At 32.4% G+C, this 19,813-nt stretch overlaps 1 protein-coding gene across 3 annotated transcripts; it reads right to left on the reverse strand.

The window, feature by feature from the left end:
- Positions 1–132: 132 nt before the first annotated feature.
- On the reverse strand, positions 133–13,193 carry LOC148276440 (uncharacterized). 3 transcript variants are annotated; one of them, XM_088234238.1, is made up of 2 exons: positions 12,339–13,193; positions 133–1,011 (listed from the first exon to the last, which is right to left on the reverse strand). In XM_088234238.1, exons 1-2 carry the CDS (start codon positions 13,134–13,136, stop codon positions 571–573), a joined length of 1,239 nt encoding a protein of 412 aa, XP_088090364.1. In that variant the 5' UTR covers positions 13,137–13,193; the 3' UTR covers positions 133–570. The 3 variants fall into 3 exon arrangements, with proteins under 3 accessions (XP_088090364.1, XP_088090366.1, XP_088090365.1); XM_088234240.1 differs by lacking the exon at positions 12,339–13,193 and adding an exon at positions 2,230–3,134; XM_088234239.1 differs by lacking the exon at positions 12,339–13,193 and adding an exon at positions 2,207–3,113.
- Between the last annotated feature and the right edge of the window lie 6,620 nt (positions 13,194–19,813).

Below are 19,813 nucleotides of genomic sequence, written 5' to 3' on the forward strand. Positions count from 1 at the left end.
TAATTATTTTTACCAGTTTGGAAGAATCTCACCTATATCAATAAACCTCTACCACACAAAACCGAACAGTTGGAGTAATTGTTGTTGGAGGTTCAAAAATAGGCAGAATGGATAAATACACAAAATACTGACTTTTTACATTTAGAGATTTGTTAAAATTTGTTTATGTAGATGCGTAAAAATAAATTTACATTTTTTTAAACTCGCATAGCCAGTTTTTCTACAACAATTTTTATTAAAAACATAAAATACAAAAACTTAATTACGTCATTTATAATCGGTACGTAAAAAATAATACGGCAATAGCTGCAATCTATGCAGTTTCATAATACAGCTTGTAAGGTGTTTTTCTGGTCCAATAGAACTACGTTTATCCGAAGTCATCCGGATTGCCAAATATCCAGATCGTAATCAGAAAATAAAAAATAAAAAAGTTTTTAATTTTTATTCAATTTGCAATTATCTTTGCAGGACATGTTTTTGAAGTGATTGCAATTCGCTGTATCATTTCAAAAGCAATAAAATCTGGCAATCATTAATCCGGATAAATGTAGTTTTACTGTAATTAGATCAAATCAAGTCCATTTCTATAAATGTCTTCACAACACCTCTCATCCGGACTTGGTATCGATTGGACGATTGTTTATTTTCAAATTTCAAATCGCTCTGGTCTATTTTGTCTTTGAGCAACATGGCATCCATATCCGGTACATCTTCTGCTTCGCCTAAGACGGCAGGAAGCAGCATGAAGGACATCAATAATCCATAGGGCAATATTCTCTTCAGGTGATCTTCAAACACTGCTCTGGGGTAGTGGTCATCGATATCACAGTCCATGTAGCTCAGGCTCTTGGCAAGACTATCGTGGTAGAAATTCATAAGGTCTTGGAAGTGTTCCTTCCTCAGGTCGTAATCTGTGCTACTGAACATGAGGTAGGCAATGTCAGTTACTGGGGAGCAATTTCTGGAAATTTGCCAATCAAGCAACACCACGTCTATCGGTTCTTCATCCTGTAAAAAACATATAAACCAAATTTAAATATCATCCTTTTATGTAATGAACGTTTTAAACATTTATCAAAAAGGCACAAGCGACTTTTACAAAAATATACACATCAACATTTAACAGCCTTTGTACATAATAAATCCAATGTTGATTAGGTAAATGGCTTAGAACTGTGTACTACACAGTAGGTCAATACTGGTTATTAGTACCCAATACCGTTTCAAATGCAAACATTGTGTTCAAACTTTTAATATTTTAGATTATTTAATGATATTTATTAGTTAAAATATATCAATTAACTCTTTGAAGACTGTGATAAAAAATCTCTTTGGAAACGGTAATGTAACATCGCGATACATCAATCGAAAGACGGGATATTTTGAAATACATGCGGGTATTTATTTGAAAACAAAATTTTTACACAAATACATACTGTTTTATAATCTGACTTTAATAATCTATTAAAAAAAGTTCATAAAATTTAGGCCTGTTATCGCAGGAGTATATAATATCCATTTTAAAATTAATAAAGTACCAGAAATTCTAAATCTTATCAACCCCGTCTTAAGTCGTTTTTGAGGAAACTTGGTCCAAAAAGTTTAAAAATTGTTTTCAGGCGTTGCCTAGTATGTGAAATAATTCGATCAAATGCATCTTACAACAATAAAGGTTGTAGCTTTTTAACTTCACCAAAATTAACAAATGGAAGAATTGAAGAAATATGGATGTTCAAACATAGGCAAAATGGTGAATGTTACACAGTGTGTAAAGTGGCCACTGAAACCAGCCAGCGTCTGGTCATAAGCCCTGTAAATTCCTAGACTCCTATATTCCCTTCTCTAAAATATTCACTATATCTGTTGTAATTTGTGAAACTAGTTGATTACGTGTTTTGAATTTTAAGTTCTAATACAATGATTCCCAAAGCTGCTTCTCAAATAACATTGGAGATTATTTTATTAATATTTTAAGCTTGATTGCTGCTGTTAAACCCGTATAAATTTATTGAAGATATATTTTATTTGAAATGTGCTTGCGTAATCTTGAATGCTAATGATATATTTGATTTACTTTACGAAGTATACTCTTCAAGCGTGAATAAAATAAACCGTGCAAATATGTACTTAACATTATTTGTGTTTGTACTCGTAATAAAATCTTAAAACAGGACTTTTTTTTCAGTTTAGAATTTAGACGCACATTATTCTTGCTGTACCCAGTACCTTGAATTGAAACAGCAAATTATTATTCCAGCAGTCTCCGTGGCACAGCACAGAATAGTCACCGACCGTGTTAGGATTGATATAATAGGCCAATTTATCAGACAATTCCACTCCATAAGCTCTAACTCTATTTATGTGCTCAGGGTTTTCTAATACAGTAATTGCTCTCTCAAGAGACAAGTAAAAGAAATGCTTGTATTCTTCATTATAATCATTAATCCCACCGGTATTATTAGCCATTTCAATAAATTTTTCTGGTTCATTTTTTTTCAAAACAAACGAAATTGCGTGAAACGATGCCAAGCATTTTAGAACCAATTTGACGTTCTTGAATCTTAGTGATTCCCGCCTGTCAGCCATTTTGAAGCCCTTTGCGCAAAGGTCTTCTAGCACCAACATTTCTTTTAATTTTTCAGATTCTGCTCTGTAACATTTGACGTGGTGAAACTTTTCTGATTCTGGGAGTTTAGATGCATCTTGCAGCTTAGAAAATTCAGGAAGTAGAACGTTATAAACAAATGTTTCTCTCGTGTAGATTGTTTCTAAGGGGAATTTTTCTCTGATCAGTAACGATTGTGGTGGGATTTTAAGAATCAGATTAAGTTTAGGCACATTTCGATGTTGATCGTTTTCCGTTACATTAATTCTGTATAGAAGCCCGAGAAAGTTCTCTCCTTTGCTCGACGCAGATGTCACTTTAATAAAATAAGGTTCTCTGCACTCTCGCTTGATCACTTCATCCAGAACACCTAAATACTGCTCAGGAATTTGAACGTCCTCTTCATCCATGGCCACAGGAAGATAATTTTACTCATAGAACTTTAACAAAACCAGCACATCTTTCCGCTTTTATAAATCATCACAGACTGTGCGGAACTACTCGACTCCGTCACACATAAAATACTAAAAAGATCATAGCCCTTTCCAGGGTTATCAAAACAATTCAGATACACAAAGACATACATTTCTACCGAAACACAAAAACTGATAGTTAAGTATATACATGTATATTATTTCATGCCTATGCGAAGTATACAGTTCTGTGTGTGTAAATAATGGAACCAGAATCCTGGATGAGTGTCAACCGATGACAACTCCTCGGTAAAAATCCTAAAAAATAAAGTTGAGTGAAGAAGATTGAAGTCCAGATTCAATTCTTATATAACTTTATGCAGGATATAAACAGAAACTTCTTTAAAATTTCGTGAAAAGTTAACAGATTATAAAATTGGTTCATTTTTAATGAGTGAAATAAATGCTATGCGAATAGGAAAAAAATACCTAAGAAAAAAAAACAGCAAAAAATCGGCTAAAAATGTTTTTTTTTGGTTTGTTTTCCTAATAAATATATTTATTTAAAAGAACGATAATTATCAAATAAGTTATGAGTGAAGTTAATTGGTAGAATTCTATTTTAAAATTTGGTAAGGTATCCAAAATAAAATTACATTATTGGATTAAATTCTGCTTTTATTTTTTTAATAAATACAAGAGCGTATAATGTGACGCGTTGCGCCTTGTTTGGACGTTATTAAACTAACTTAAATATTAAGAAAGTTTCCTTATATACTAACAATAATTGCTGTTTAATGATATAGGTGCATAAAGGTGCTAACAGTTTATTTTAGCAAGTACCGAGAATTTCTTTTAGCAAGTATTGAGAAAATCGTCAATATATCATTTAAAAAAATATTGTTAGTACATGACGAAACTTTGTAAATGTTTAAGTTAGTTTGATAATGTTCAAAGAAGAAGAAACGCATCACATTATACACTCTTGTTTATATTTAAAAAAAATAAAAGTAGAATTTAATGCAAAATCCGTATTTTATTTTAAATACCTTACCAAATTATTAAACTGATTATAGAAGCAGGTAGAAACAACGTATATATATATATATGTATGCAACTCTTTAGCTTAACTTTTTTTTAAAATTATGCAGTTATGTAATAATAGTTTATTTACAAAAATGATATAAAACTATTAACATAATACGAAATGGCTCTTGGATATCTCAGTGAGGACATACGGAAAATATTTTTATCTACTTTATCTCATATTTGATATTTTTTCAAAAGAGATGAAGCTGTTGAGAATATGGATGAGTCTGGGCATTTAAAGAGCTTGTGATCTTTATTTAAAATTGATAAACATTTTCTTGTAAAATTTCCGCAATAATGGCAAGGAAAGTATTTTTGCAAAAGGTAAAAAAAGAAATAGCGTTGAAAAAATAATAAACATATTCGTACATGTACATATATAATGTTTTACATTAATTAAAAAGTAAATTGATTTAGTTTTAAGCGTAATGTGGCACGAATGGATGATTAAAAAATGGTAAAACCGATATAGCAAGGATGAATGGTAACAAATGGCATAAAAACATTAAAAAAACACAATAAAACAAAATATCAACTTTGGTCATGTCAAAAACACAACCAAAGGGCATATTATAATAACTATAAATAATCGAGAAATGTATGTCAGGGCCCCGATTACAATGGGAAGTTAACATTTATCTTCAATTTAGATAGTTGTAGATCAAAGTAAAATTAAGTTTTCTGTATAAAAAGCAGAATATGCATACATTTTTTTCTTTAAAACATATTCAATTATATGTTACCTATGAAGGTTTTTCAAATGTTCATGCAAATCAGAGGCGGTTCCCTAGTATGTGCATAAGTGCAGTGCACTGCCAAGTAAAAATTTATGGAAATAAATGAGTAATTTTATTGATAGTAAAAATATATTACAAGTAGGTAGAAAGAAACAGAGGGATTCGTTGCAATATTATACACGTAAACACCATAATATTCAATACTAGCGCCAAAAGATCTAGCGAGATCGACTCTAGCGGACGATTTTCTCATCTTGTCTACGCATGCGCAATCGTCCCTGTGCATGTTCTGTTTTGCACAATTCTTTACCCTGAATTTGTATGAAATATGTCATTTCTTCTAAGATCGTCATTTGAGGGAGATACACAACGCTTCATACTGGTGAATCGTGCGTTAGAGGGAGAAGATAATATACATACTCCGGGCATTGCCAACGCATGCGCAGATTTAAAGTTTGAAGTTCGTTTGCAATGTCACTTTGAACATGCGTAATGACATGATATTATTACAAGTTTAATTGATTTAGTATCCTATAACGTGCGTATAATGTTAGGCGAATAAAGCGTTCCTTGTTCAGATGCGCGGGCTGTCATCTGTCATACTATTGCCCGTTTATCACGTCAGACCTGTCATATTGTTATAATATTAACAACAACAACAACAACAAACCATCACGCCGTTTCCCCGTAGGGGTAGGCAGAGAGGATAGAATGCCATAATACTCTATCTTGGTATACAGACCTCGCTTCCTCTACATTCATACATTTTCTCATGCACGCACGCCGATTATTCCTACTTTCGACATGTCCATCTTTAAGTATTTGATGGACTTGATCGTGCCATGTCTTTCTCGATCTTCCTCGTTTTCTGCATCTATCAACATTTGCATCGTAGATCCTTTTAGCCGTTCTTTCGCTGTCCATTCGCTCTACATGTCCAAACCAACGCAGCACCCCTTTCTTGATTCTGTCAATAATGCATGTCTCAGTCTTACACACTTCACGGATCTCGACTTTACTCGATTATTGAACTTAATATATAAGTTTACAAAATGTAAAGAAATGCACTGCCCATATTTTCGGCCAGGAGCCGTCAGTGATGCAAATATACTCATTTTTGTACACAAATATCGATTTTTCCTTACAGACAGTCGAAGATAACTCAGTTAACTTCCCGTTGTAATCGGGGCCTTGGATAGATACATGTGGCATTCCATCTTCTCTGCCTAGTAATGGCGTGATGGTAGTAGTAGAAATACAGTATATTCAAATTTCTGTATTTCTTTGTGTTATTTCATGCTCAGACTGATCGACTAAGTCTGACGATATCGTTCACGATGAAAAAAATTCTTGTAAAAAAATCAAAGGTGGTCACTACTAAAAAAAAAGTGTTTTCATCATCATCATCATCATTATCCTTTTCGCACCAAATGGTGCATCAATGGCAGCGTATCATAATTTTTGTTACATGAAGGTAAGATTATCAGTCTTTAAATGCCATTTCGGGAATTATGAAATGTATTTTACTTATTTTAATTTGTAAATTGTTGGTTTAAGACAATGTGTATAATTTATTATGAGTGAGCCCTGTGAAATTTTGACGCCAATGCGCCGTTACACGACGCTGCTGTTGCATGGCCCTACAAACGGCTGGTGACGTCACCGTGTTCGAGTCTGCTACGGTTGCGACCCAAATACTTCTGATAATGTAAAATGACGTACGGTGTACTTATTTACAGTTAAATCGTGTATTTGTGCATAAACACATTCAATGTAGACAACAGTTACAACGTCATAGTTTATTGGTCATTGTTTGCCTGCACCTGTGACGTTTCAATATAGTGTATTTGAATTAAAACCTTGAAGAAGGGAATAGGGAAGTCTAGGCATTTACAGGGCTTATGAACTGCCATTGGCTGGTTTAAGTGGCTACTTTACACACTGTGTAACATTCACCATTTTCCCTACGTTTGAACATCCGTATTTTTAAAATTCTTCCATTTGTTGATTTTAGTGAAGTTAAACAGCTAAAATCTTTATTGTTGTGAAAAGATTTATGTGATTGAATTATTTCACATACTCGTTTTTACCTTCTTTAAGGTATTCTCCATCGCTGTTGTAATTTGTTAATCTTAACGACTTCCGAGAGGGTGAAATCCAGTCTTATGTTTACAAACATTTTGACAAACTCAAATATTGAAATAAATTACGTTAATTCAATATTTTTTTTTTTGCTATTGTTTAATAATGTGCATGCTTCCACTTTCCATAACGTTGTATCCAAACTCAACACAGGGCTCTTGGGCCCCGATTACAATGGGATGTAAACTTCCATCACAGAGTTGTTTAATACGAGATTCAATTTTCATTAATTCTCTCATTAGATGAGCAAAGTAGGGTAAAAAAATTTACTACCCTGGCAACACTAACGAAATATCCATTTTGTTTTTTCGACAATCTGACAGATGGAAAAATAATTTATTTTTCAAGCAATGCATTTGTTATATATACATTCATTAGCTAATTACACATGAAATGTGATTGTATCCTGTGTCTTTAAGATCCTAGCAGTATTTCTTCACATTAAAAGGACACAACACGGCATAGTTGAATTCAAATCAGGAGTTGCGTACTGAGCGACGTCTACAAAGAAACTAATGGGTCGAAACGTAAACCTACTCATTTATGAGTAGCTGAGTCGCCTTCTGTTTGATGTGCGTATGCGGTTTCTGGACTATTCTTAATTCTATGATTGTGAGTGTGGGAAACTCTTTTTTTTATATTCCGGATCAACAAAGTGATCTAAAATCAATTTGTAGCCACAAAGTTGTTTTACCGGCAGGATATTACAGAATTTACAATCCCCTTTAACAGTCTCACCTGAGTATCATAAATTTTACCACATGAGATTTTTAATAGTAAGTTATTCACAACTCGTTAAACCTGCCCCCAAAATTAGAAACATTTGGCTAAATCATCATTATTCCCCCTTTTAACATCCAACGATGCACATGGCACTGTATTGTCAAATCAAATCCAGCAATTTCGATCATCTATTACATGAAGGTAAGGTCCAGCCCCAGGCTTTAGGTGCCAGTCCAGGAATAGTAATATATTGCAGTTTAAACACTCTTTTAAATCAATATTTCACATCCACCTTCCAGGAATCAAACGTACGACCTCAAACAAGACAGGCGAACGCGCTAACTACTACACAACTAGGTAGACAAATTTCTCCAAGATTTCCTTTTTAACGAGTTTTACCTGAGAGCAGCCATCGAACTGAAAGCATTCGTTCAGAATTCTAGTTCTATTTCAAACAGAACTTCATCCACCCGGATAGAGCACTAAATAACTTAAATATTATAAAAAACATTTTGAAGAAGGAAATATAGAGGTTCAGGCATTTACAGAGCGTGTGACCTGTCATTAGCTGGTTTGAGGGGCCACTGTGTAACATTCATCATTTTGCATATCCATATTTCATGAAGGTTTCAGCTCTTTTACTTCACAAAAGTCAACAGAAGAGTTGAGGAAATGTGAATGTTTAAACAAAGGCAGTATGGTAAATGTTACAGTGTGTATATTAGCCACTTACACCAGCCAATGACAGATCAAAAGCTCTGTAAATGCCTAGGCTTCCATTTTCCCCTCTTAAAATGTTTTCCCTCTCTGTTGCAACAAATTTAGATCTAAATAACTCCATAGGGAGGATAACCAGCCAATCTGCAAACATTTGGACTTACTCAAAACATTGCTCGCCTCTAAATATTTTACTTTTCTTTAGAGTTGCGATTTAGGTATGACATTGCCCCTTTTATATCAATACCACAGAATTATTCGTTAATTACTTGTCGGCATCATCATTCATCAACATTCCCTTTCCGCACCTAATAGTGCATAGGTCACTACATTAGTACACCAATCGCAGCGTACCTTGATACATATTTATTTATTATACATACGGCCTAGGCCAATTACAACAGTTACATGAAGAAACATGAATACAAGAATAAATGTTAGTAAATATTTGTATAAAACCACCCACCGACTTTTCTATGTCTACCGGCTTCGAGACGTACCCGTCCCTTCGTCAGGACAGCAATTAAACCAACATGCAAACCAACATGCAAAACCCACTACCCACCTTCACCATAGTTGTTGCACAAAAATATAAAACCAACACGACATGCATTTTACTAAGCTCTGATTAGGATTTAAATATTAATAATATGAATACAATTTAAATATTAATTTTAGTATTTAATTATTTATAATATGAATACACATTTAAATAGTAATAATATGAATACAATAAACTTAACAAAAATAACATAATACTATGTAGCAAAGACAAAAAAGGGAAATATAATAATAGTATACAATATATTCATAAAAACGAAAGACATAAGACTTCGAGCTAAACCATGTCAATCCAACATCATTCCACACTGTTAGTCGCGAAGAGATCTACGAAAAGCTGGAAGATCTATCCCAAAGAATTCCAAGTCGTGTGATGAATTGAATAATCTACATATTCTAAACATTGGGGCATAAAAACGAAAGTTGCTCTTAGAAGATTTAATAAATAGCAGATTTTGGCTTCTGGTGACATGGTTGGGAACATGAAAAGAAATTTATTGCAGCAGAGATAGGACATCACTTATGGCATTAAAGAGCATTAAATTGAACGGCAGTTTCTTAAAAATGTACGAAAAAAAAAAAAAAAATTTTAATGAAAGCGAACTACTTTGAACGACGTCACTAGTTCATATTTTTTTACATTGAAAAATACACTTTTTAGGCTGTGCCCGTCCGTGTTCAGCTATAATAATTAAAATTAAAAATAAATAGTAAAATCAATTAAATTATATCAACATGTGACGCAATAGAATAACAGTCTAGAAAAGCAAAGTATAAATAAAAAATAACAAAATTCAAAAGAAGGTAACATAAAAAATAATCAGGTTTAAATATTAAAATATAATTTATACAAATTTAATTTAATTAAATACAATAATAAATTTAAAATTTGGTTTGACCCACGTCATTCACGAGTCAACATATCGCTGGATTAAGCATCCAACTCGCCACGTTAATCATAATGTTTATGATTATTTATTTATTTATTCGGCCTTGTTGCTAGTTGTCCAATAAAAACTAAACAGGTTGACGCATGATATTATTTTTACCAATCGTAATCTAACTTAGACATCCTTGGTGGGTGACATGCCATTTAAATACCATAAATAAGAAAAATTATAATTTGATTTTGTCCAAATCCCAAACTTCATAGACAAGTACTGGAGAAAACTTAAGATGTATTTAAAGTGGAAACAGCAGATTGAAAATTTTACTAATAAACTTAAGAGACTAACGTATATATTCAAAACAATTCGAAATATAATTAATGTACAGGAACTTTTAAAGATTTATTTTGCATTGTGCCAATCAATTTTAAAGTACGGTATAATCGGTTGGGGTGGTGTGAGTGACACAGTTTTAAATAGTGTATTTGCTGTACAAAAATCCATAATTAAAATAATACTCAGAGTCCCGATACAGACATCTACTGAAGAAATATTCCATAAATCACAACTTATGACACCAAAACAATTATACGCTAAAACAATACTCACTTATAGATTTAAAAACTACTCTTACTCAAATGAAAGACATAACCCCCACAATACATCACATACAAATAATATAATCACTAGATCCTCAACACATAGAAAACTTAAACAAACACAAACTAAAACCACTTTCGGACAAAGGGATTTTGAGTATTTTTCAATTAAAATCTATAACCTACTTCCACTATCTATCAAAATAATTAGTAACGAGAAAATGTTAAAAAAGGATATAAAAAAATGGATGAGTGAAGCTAGGTAGAAGTAAAATGGATTGTCTCATTTGCCCATACCAATATTGAATCAACTGCTCCACAAGTGTACGGCTTATGTTAGGTTTTTGTTATTTTGATTGTGTGTTTTGTAATATAAATAATATAGATATACATAAATACCTTGTTTTTAAAACTGTCTGAATATTTGTTAATTATCTTCCTTTTTTTTAAAGTTAGTCTTCTTTGTTTATTCTCAAATTTAATTTAAAAAAATATATTGTTAAGTGTCCTCGACACGGGAAACCCCAGTGAGGTCACATTATTTTTATTATTAATTATAGTTTGTAAGCAAAAAAATATGAATAAATAAAAAAAAAATATACATATAATTTGATAGTGATGGAAAACCTCTTTTTAAAAAGAAATACCTACATATGTATGTAATCTTAATTATTTACAGCCATAAAATGATGATGTTTTTATTGCGAAATTGGTTGGACGATAGACAGACGGTTTCTACTCGTATATTGACTAATAATTTATGTATAACATTAATTTCAATATTTTTATCTTTCGTTTGTGTAATTTAATTTAATTTTTAATGTTATGTATTACGTGGTAACATTTGTGTCCGTTTTAAAAAAAATGAAGATAACAAGAGGACAAAAATCATAAAATAAAACGAATTAGCAATAATGTATTCTTCTTTATAATTTTACAGCGAATAACTTAGTTTATTGGCATCTTCACACCTCACTGAGCTTAACGCATAACCCGTGTCGAGGAATTCATTCCCATTATTTGTATATTTAATTCTAGTTACAGTAGTCGGTATCTATAATAATAAATGTATGGTAAATTCCTAGACAGCAAGACAACATCATTTCACTTACACAGGAAAAATTTCTTTAATTAAAATGACAAAGGAAATGAAAAGTGTAGTTGGGAATACAGAATATTTTAGAAAGAAGTCAAACATTAAATTCATGATTCTTTTCATGTAGCACTCATTGAAAACATCGTAGAATTTTTGTAAGTTAAAGAACATTTACTAATTAGAAATAGATAAGACGCAAGACGTTGTTAGACATTACTCCCCATTATGTACACAAGAATGTTTTTTTTTTTTTACGTAATGGAAACGTTAATACATATATGTATATATAATCGTATTTCGTTGTAATATTATAAAGACATTTTTTTTTTCTGAATAAACTTTAAAAAATGCAGATGATCGAAATATTCTCCGTATTTTTTGGACCATAAGACGCACTTTTTTACTCTGAAAATTCAGCAAATAATTGAGGCGCTTCTTATGGTCCGATGCGTCTTATCGTCTCCAAAATACGGTATTGTTATTTGTATTTTATATTTCTGTTGATGTCATTAATAAATAAATATGTACAGTCCATTTAAATCTCTAATAAACTCTCTTTATATGTGCTTAACAAAAAGTTTTTAAATAAATCATTCAAATGTTAAGCGTGCTCACGATAGAAGAAAAAAAATGTTTACTTGGTTCACCGACAGGCACGTATACATTTTTTAACATATGCTCATTGGCCATTCAAACGTACTGAACGTACTTTATACGCGATTAATAAAAATATAATGATAAAACATACAATTGAATATTGATTTACCTGAAACTTGAACATGAAATTGTTATTCCAACAATCCCCGTGGCACAATACTGAGTATGGCTTTACATAATCAGGATTAATGAAACCGTCAATTGTTTTCATGACGTCAGTCCCAAAAGCAGAAGCTTTTTCAATCATGACCGCATCATCCAAAGCTTCTATTCCTCGGTTTTTACACAGCTCAATAAAATAGTTGAATTCGGGAGAAAAGTCCAGCATACTTCCTACATTCTTTGCCAAGTCCTCGAACGCGCCCGGATCAACTTTTTTCAGAACGAAAGACAAAGCGTGGAAGCGAGCCAGGGTCTTGAGAACAAGTATCAAGTGTTTGTATTCGAGTGACGTTCTTCTATTGGCCATTTTGTAACCGTTAGCACACACATCTTGGAGAAGAATGAATTCTTTGAAGTTTTCCGATTCCGCTCTGAAACACTTGACAAACTTGAATTTCTCTGCATCAGGGATGTTAAACGTGTCTTGTAAACCGCAGAATTTTGGAAGAAGAGTTTTGTAGACAAATACTTCTCTTATGTAAACGGTTCCAATTGGAAATTTTTCTCTCAGTATTTCTGATTGGGGAGGAATTTTCATGACCATGTCCAGTTTCGTTTCTTCTCCATTCTCTTTGATTCCGGTCACTATGATCCTGTATAGAAGTCCAATGTAGTTTTCTCCTTTGCCTGATGCAGCGGACACCCGTATTTCGTGGTCTTTGATATTTGATTGATCGATCACTTCACTAATCACAGTGTTGAAATACTCGCCAGGAATTTGAACAGCTTCGTTCTCAGTATCCATAATGAGGGATTGTATCACAAATGGCAAATTACAACAGCTCGCCGGAGCAACACGCAGATAACTGCCGCTATGATGTAGTATAAATATATACAGTAGCATATGACCCAAAATTCATCACCAAAATGGTTTTAATAAAAAAATAAAAAATCTGGTGACAAAATTTTAAATTAGGTGCATTTAAAAACTATTGATGTATTTAAAAAAATATGTTTGTACTAGAATATGTCATAGTCCCAGGCCTGGCATCTAAAACATAGACTGATCATTTTACCTTCATGCATCAAACAAAATGATCGAGATCCAATAGTTTTTTATTATTTTATATTGTTTCAGTTACAGTTTATGAGTATTATATTTATTTTAAAAACCCCAAAACCACAATATATTGATTATTTATCTATCTATCTCTTCTTTTAAATGTATTAACACTAATATTTGAGCAAATGATCAATCTAATCTCAATGTCCCCTTTCGCGTGACAAAAAATAAGTATTTGTTCCATCTGCCAGTCTGTAGCACTAACTATGCACAACACTCTTTCCTCTATCGTTCTTGCTCTAACTATAATGCTTTTTTTTCATCTATATATATATATATATTTTACATGCCCCTTAATTAATTTAAAAATAAATTAAGACTCCTTATTTCTGGCTGCGATACGATCTCACTTACTATTTAATGATATTCATACTTTCACACACCTAAACACTTACTTCTACACTAATACACATAAACACACATGTACACTTACTCTCATACAAATACACATAAACACACCCTTTTGTTGTAACACAATTTAATAATATGTATGATTCTTATTTAGAAACTTTGCTGGTCTGTCTTTAAACTGTATTTTTTTAATGTTACTATATCATTGTCGACTGTTTGTTTCTTTAAAATAAATAAATAAATAAACAATGACAAACTTTTGGGATAAACGTGGATCGGGTTGTGGTCCCGTGGCAAGTGTCTCGGACTCATGGTTCAAAGGTCCGTGGTTCGAATTCCACTCTACCCCAGCTCGATTCCCATTTCCTAATAGTGAATTGCTTACGACTCGTTAAAAATGGCCCTCAAAATTAAATATTTGGGTAAATCATAAGAACGCAAATATTTCTTTAAAAAATAAAAAATTAGTAGTTGACAGTTTATCGAGAGGAGTATTGTTTGATATTTTACGTTTTATTATGTAAAATAATATTAACATGTGTATTTTTTTATATAAAGACTCTATAAAAAAAAGATACATAAGGTCGATGATTTACCGGACATCCTGTTTTATGAGCGTGTTTTGCATAAAGCGTAGGTCCTCTGCACCAAATGATGGGGCTAGCTTTATGATTGGACATAATTATATTATGTATATAATCAAAAAATAATCACTTGTTTTGTAATAGGACGTAATAATAAACGTATCTGAATGGGGAAGACGATATAAATTATTGTTCAATATTTCAAAATGCTTAGTTATGTCTTTCACCAGGGCCCACAAAACGCTTTTCTTCCGCTATGGAATGTATGACCAGAATCTTATGCGGATTGCGAAGGTTAAAGATCTAGGCATCACTTTTGTGAGTTCCCTGACATTTCATGATCAGATTGAAACAGTTTGTAGTAGTTCGTTGAAGATGTTAGGATTCGTCTTGCGTACCGCCAGGGTTTTTGGTAGTACACGAGTACTGAGAATTCTTGATAACTCGTTAGTGCGAAGTAGACTCGAGAGTGGCTCGATGATTACGGGACCGTGTGAGTTGAAGTACTCTCTTATGGTGGAGAGGGTTCAGAAGAAAACTTTCTTCGGTTTCTCTACATGAGGGAGTGCGGATATTATCCATGGCTTTATCCCACTGAGTTCCTCCAGGGTATGCTCGGTTACAGCAATTTGAAGACTAGAAGGAATGCGTATTTAACAACGCACTTCTTTCGATTGTTGCGCGGTATTATTGACAACCCTGAAATTATGCGGAGCATTAGATTTTATGTTCCGGATAATTACCTTAGACAGTGTCAGCATAGACTGTTTCACATTCCAATATACAGGACCAACCTGCCAATGGTTATGCCTGTTGGAAGGGCTATCTCTATGTTGAACAATATCACTTTGGACATTGACATTTTTCACGTCTCTGAGGGAGTTTTTCGTTACAAGATTCTTTTACTTTTTTAACATATTATTCTCTGGATATTATGTATACTAATGTGTTTTTTATATATGCCTAATTTTACCTAATTATTTTAATTATTTCTATATGTATGAATAAAGATATTCCATTTTGTAATGTACATATATATGAATAGATAAATAAAAAAATTGAATTTAATAAAATTGAGTAATTAGTTTAGGTACACATGGCCATCTTGGCCTCATAGAGTTAGGGATATGTTGTTTTTTTATATGATATGTACCTATATTTATATGAACAAATAAATAAAAAAAATAGAAACAACAAATATGACATACATATCTCTCATTGAATTGTTTTTTAAAAAATATTTTGAGTATGTTTAAATGCTTGTGGACACAACCGGATTCCATCCTTTAGGGAGTTAGTTATCAAGATTGAAATTTATTGTAACACAGAGGAAAAACATAGAAATTTATTGTAATATAGAGGAAATTTTTTTTTTGAAATTATACAGAAATGACTCACGTCATTTAAGCTCTTTTACTTCTTTATAATAATAAAAATACGTAAATAGTTTTATTCAAATATTTTATTTATTAAATTAATATCAAATTCCACTTTTAAAAAATAAAAGTGGAATTTGATGTAAATTTAATAATAGTGGAATAAAATTATATGCATATTTTTATTAATATAATTAAAATGCAGTTCCACCAAGAAATGTCTTTATAAAAACTCAATCTTTTACTTCACAAAACAGATGAAAGAGTTGAGGACATGTTGATTTTTAAACATAGGCAGTGAAGTAAATGTTACACAATGTGTAAAGTGTTCACTGAAATCAGCCAATGATAAAACGTAAATCCTTAAAATGTCTATTTTCCTCTCTAGGAAAGGCGTTCCTTTTCTGTTTCAATAAATTTAAATGTTTATTTTTACTAAATGATATTTAATATTTGTATATAACCATTTACCGACTTTTTCAGGTCTACCGGTTTCCAGGCGTACCCGCCTCTTCATCAGGACACCAATTAAACCAACATGCTAAACCCACTGTACACCTTCACCATAGTTGTTGCACAAAAATATAAAACCATCACGACATGCATTTTAATAAGCACGTGCACTGATTAGGACAAACATGCACTGATTAGATCATGAAAATATATTGTTTAAGAAATAGTTGAAAAAAAGGAGAGGGGATGGGATTTTTAATAACATTTAGTAAAATGTTTGACCACAACGTAAATGCTTTAAATATTGATAATAGTTTATTTTTAATTTGTCAAATGTTTAAAGTCTGTTCTAAGAGTTATAAATAAAAAAAAAAACATATCGCTATCCTCCAGAGCAACTATTTAAGGAATTTAATGTTTTGGACGTTGAATCATAATAACAAAATTGAACACGACTTAACAGAACACAATATAATATCAACGTAGTGTGACGTCACAGAAACACGTTGTACCGCGGACGAGAACTTATTTTGGACAGAGATCTTTGAGCTTTATAGCTCCTACAATTTACTATAAGGTTAAAAATATTTTATTCATCCAACCCGATGTTAATACTATAAGAAAACATAATATAACCTAGTGGCTTATAAGGTTAGGAAGAAAAGAAACGGAAAGATTATTAAACTAAATTGCAAGGTAATATTAATATTATTCACGACAATTTAAACACTATACAATACAAAGACAAGAAGGATAAAATGTACATATACATATATGCACGGGAGTGTAAGGGTGTGTTTGTGTGTGTATGTTTGTGTCTACAGGTCGTTTTTTAAACCCTGTCACATCCGAAACCACAATGATCAGTATGGGCAAGAAGACATATAAGCATATTTAAAAAAATATTTAGAACAAAGAAAATAAAAATTCAAAAATAAAATATTGATAAAAACAAATGGTTACTTACTTCTGCAGGGGAGAAGTGAGGGAAGCGCGGCGCAGTATCAGACTCCCCCCTCCCCCTACTCGTTTCTTCCTTGCAGAAGTAAGCAACCATTTGCTTTTTTTGATATTTAAAAAAAAATATTAATTGTAAAAAAATATTTTAACATGCCAATATGTCTTCTTGCTCATACTGATCATCGTGGTTTCGGATGTGACAGGGTTTAATGAACACCCTGTATAAATGTATGTATGTGTATGTGGGTAGGTGTATATGTATTTGATATGTTGCATACATATGTATGCATATATTATCATTATTATTAATTTTAAGCGAGCAGCTTTAAGCTGATATGCTTAAATCTATTTAAACGAAAGTTAGTTGTTGTCGCACTTGAACTTTTCCGAAAACAAATCTAGTCCATTTTTGAACCCATTGAGACTACACATTGAGATCAGCTCTTGTGGCAGCTTATTCCAACCATCAACAACCTCATTGCTCAGGAAATACTTCCTTGGATTTAGATTACATCTCGTTTTCTCCAGCCTGAGACTGTGGCCTCGAAAACGAGCATCTTGTTTAAGCTTGAACATGGGATCCAAATTTAAGCAGCTATAGTCACTGTTGAGTATCTTGCATATCTCTATCAGGTCACTCCTTTCTCGCCGTTCCTGCAGCGTTGTGAGTCCGAGAGTTTCTAGTCTCTCCACGTATGGAAGCCGTTTATGGGGTGGCGACAACTTTGTAGCTCGTCTTTGGACTCTTTCCAACAAGTTGACATCCTTAACAAAATATGCATGTACATTTGCGTGTGTGTATGTATATGAATGTGGACCTGGTAGTGCATAGGGCAAGTCAGAATACTTTGTGTGGTGCGGTAGAATTATTTTGAATTACAGACTCTTTTTTATTACATCCCGATAGCTTACTAACATATTTTTTTTGTGTGGACAAATATTTGATGTATCTAAATATTTTGTGTGCTTACGGCTGCATTATTTCGAGTGACAGATTATTTATTTATTTATTTTACATAAACAAACAATCGTTTAAGAGGAGGTAATATAGAAGTCTAGGCATCTACAGGGCTTATGACCTGTCAATGGCTGGTTTAAGTGGCCACTTTACACACTGTGTAACATTCACCATTCTGCCTATATTTGAACATCTATAGCCCTTCAATTCTTAATCTGTTGATGTTTGTGAAGTTAAAGAGCTGAAACCTTTATTTATGGGGGTGAGATTCATCTAATTGAATTATTTCACCTACATACTAGGCAACGACTGAAAATGTTATTTTTTCAATTTCTATACTTCTTCATGAACCAGGTGGATTTCACTGCAACATTTTATTAAGGTCCGATTCTGCTTTTATTAGAATAGGCGGGGATGTATAATTTTTTCGTTCATAAATACGGCAATCTTTGATCCATACGTATTTATGATCTTGCAATTTAGAAGTTCCCTTGTTTTTTTATGGACATCTTTATTTCGTTTAGTTAAATGATGGTTAAGATAAACGTTTCCATCACCTCCCAATCCTAAGTCACCAGTTTCAAGACCTTTTCTCATGCGGATTGCGCTTTGATCATTTTTTATTTTCCTGTCCCGAAATTGTATAATTATTTTAGACGATTTTGATGTAGAGTCACGATTCCAGGATGCCACTCTATTTGCAATGCTAATTTGATGTCATTTATGTCATTTATGACAGAAAGCGATGAGCCAATATTTTTGACAATAGTTGTCGTTTATTTACTCGAAAGGCCAAATATTTTAGCATGTAGTCGGCGGTAGTTGACGGTTTCCCGCTAGTCTAAATACATATGTAAAATGTCCTACACAATCACCTAATGCCTACGCCTACATCGTATTAATTTATCTCGCTTGTTTACAAACGGATGAAAATAAAAAAGATGATGTGCTGTGGTTTTTCATATAATTTATTAGCTCATTATTCATGTTAGTTGATATTACTCTAAGCCATCCCATAAATATTTTTCTGAGGTTGATAAGATATGCAGGTGTCGTAATCAGAGCAAATATATTTGCACGTTATTATGAATTTAATGGTATACCCATTAACATGCTATAAATATGGACTGGCTTGAACTGTAATTTTAATCAGAATAAAAATATAAATTAAAATGCTGTCCTAACATATTGACATATTTAGAAATAATCACGGTTGTATTTTATTTACTATAATAAAACATATCACGACGGACATTAATACCATTTTACAGAAGAGAATATAAAACTCCAGGCATCCACAGGGCTTATGACCTGTCATTGGATGGTTTTCAGTTTCAGTTTCAGTGCTGCAGAGCAGCGTTTATTTTATGATTAAAAAATACATACACGTATTTGTTACCCACTAAGTCTAGAGACTTTTCGGTGGGACACATTTTTTTATTATTTTAATGACAGGTTTATATTACATTTATTTTAATTATATTTTACAAATTTATTTATAAACAGGCACTATAAAGTATCTAGAAGATATTTCTTCAGTTCTTTTTTTTTCATTTGAAGATCTTTCATGTTAATAATGGTTTGTGACCACTTTACACATTGTGTAACATTCACTGTTCTGCCCATATTTAAACATCTATATTCCTACGACTCTTTCATCTGTTGACGTTTGTGAAG

The sequence above is a fragment of the Micrasema longulum genome, unplaced genomic scaffold, assembly GCF_059751315.1.
Source record: "Micrasema longulum isolate JH-2025_06_02 unplaced genomic scaffold, ASM5975131v1 h1tg001217l, whole genome shotgun sequence".
Taxonomy (NCBI): domain Eukaryota; kingdom Metazoa; phylum Arthropoda; class Insecta; order Trichoptera; family Brachycentridae; genus Micrasema; species Micrasema longulum.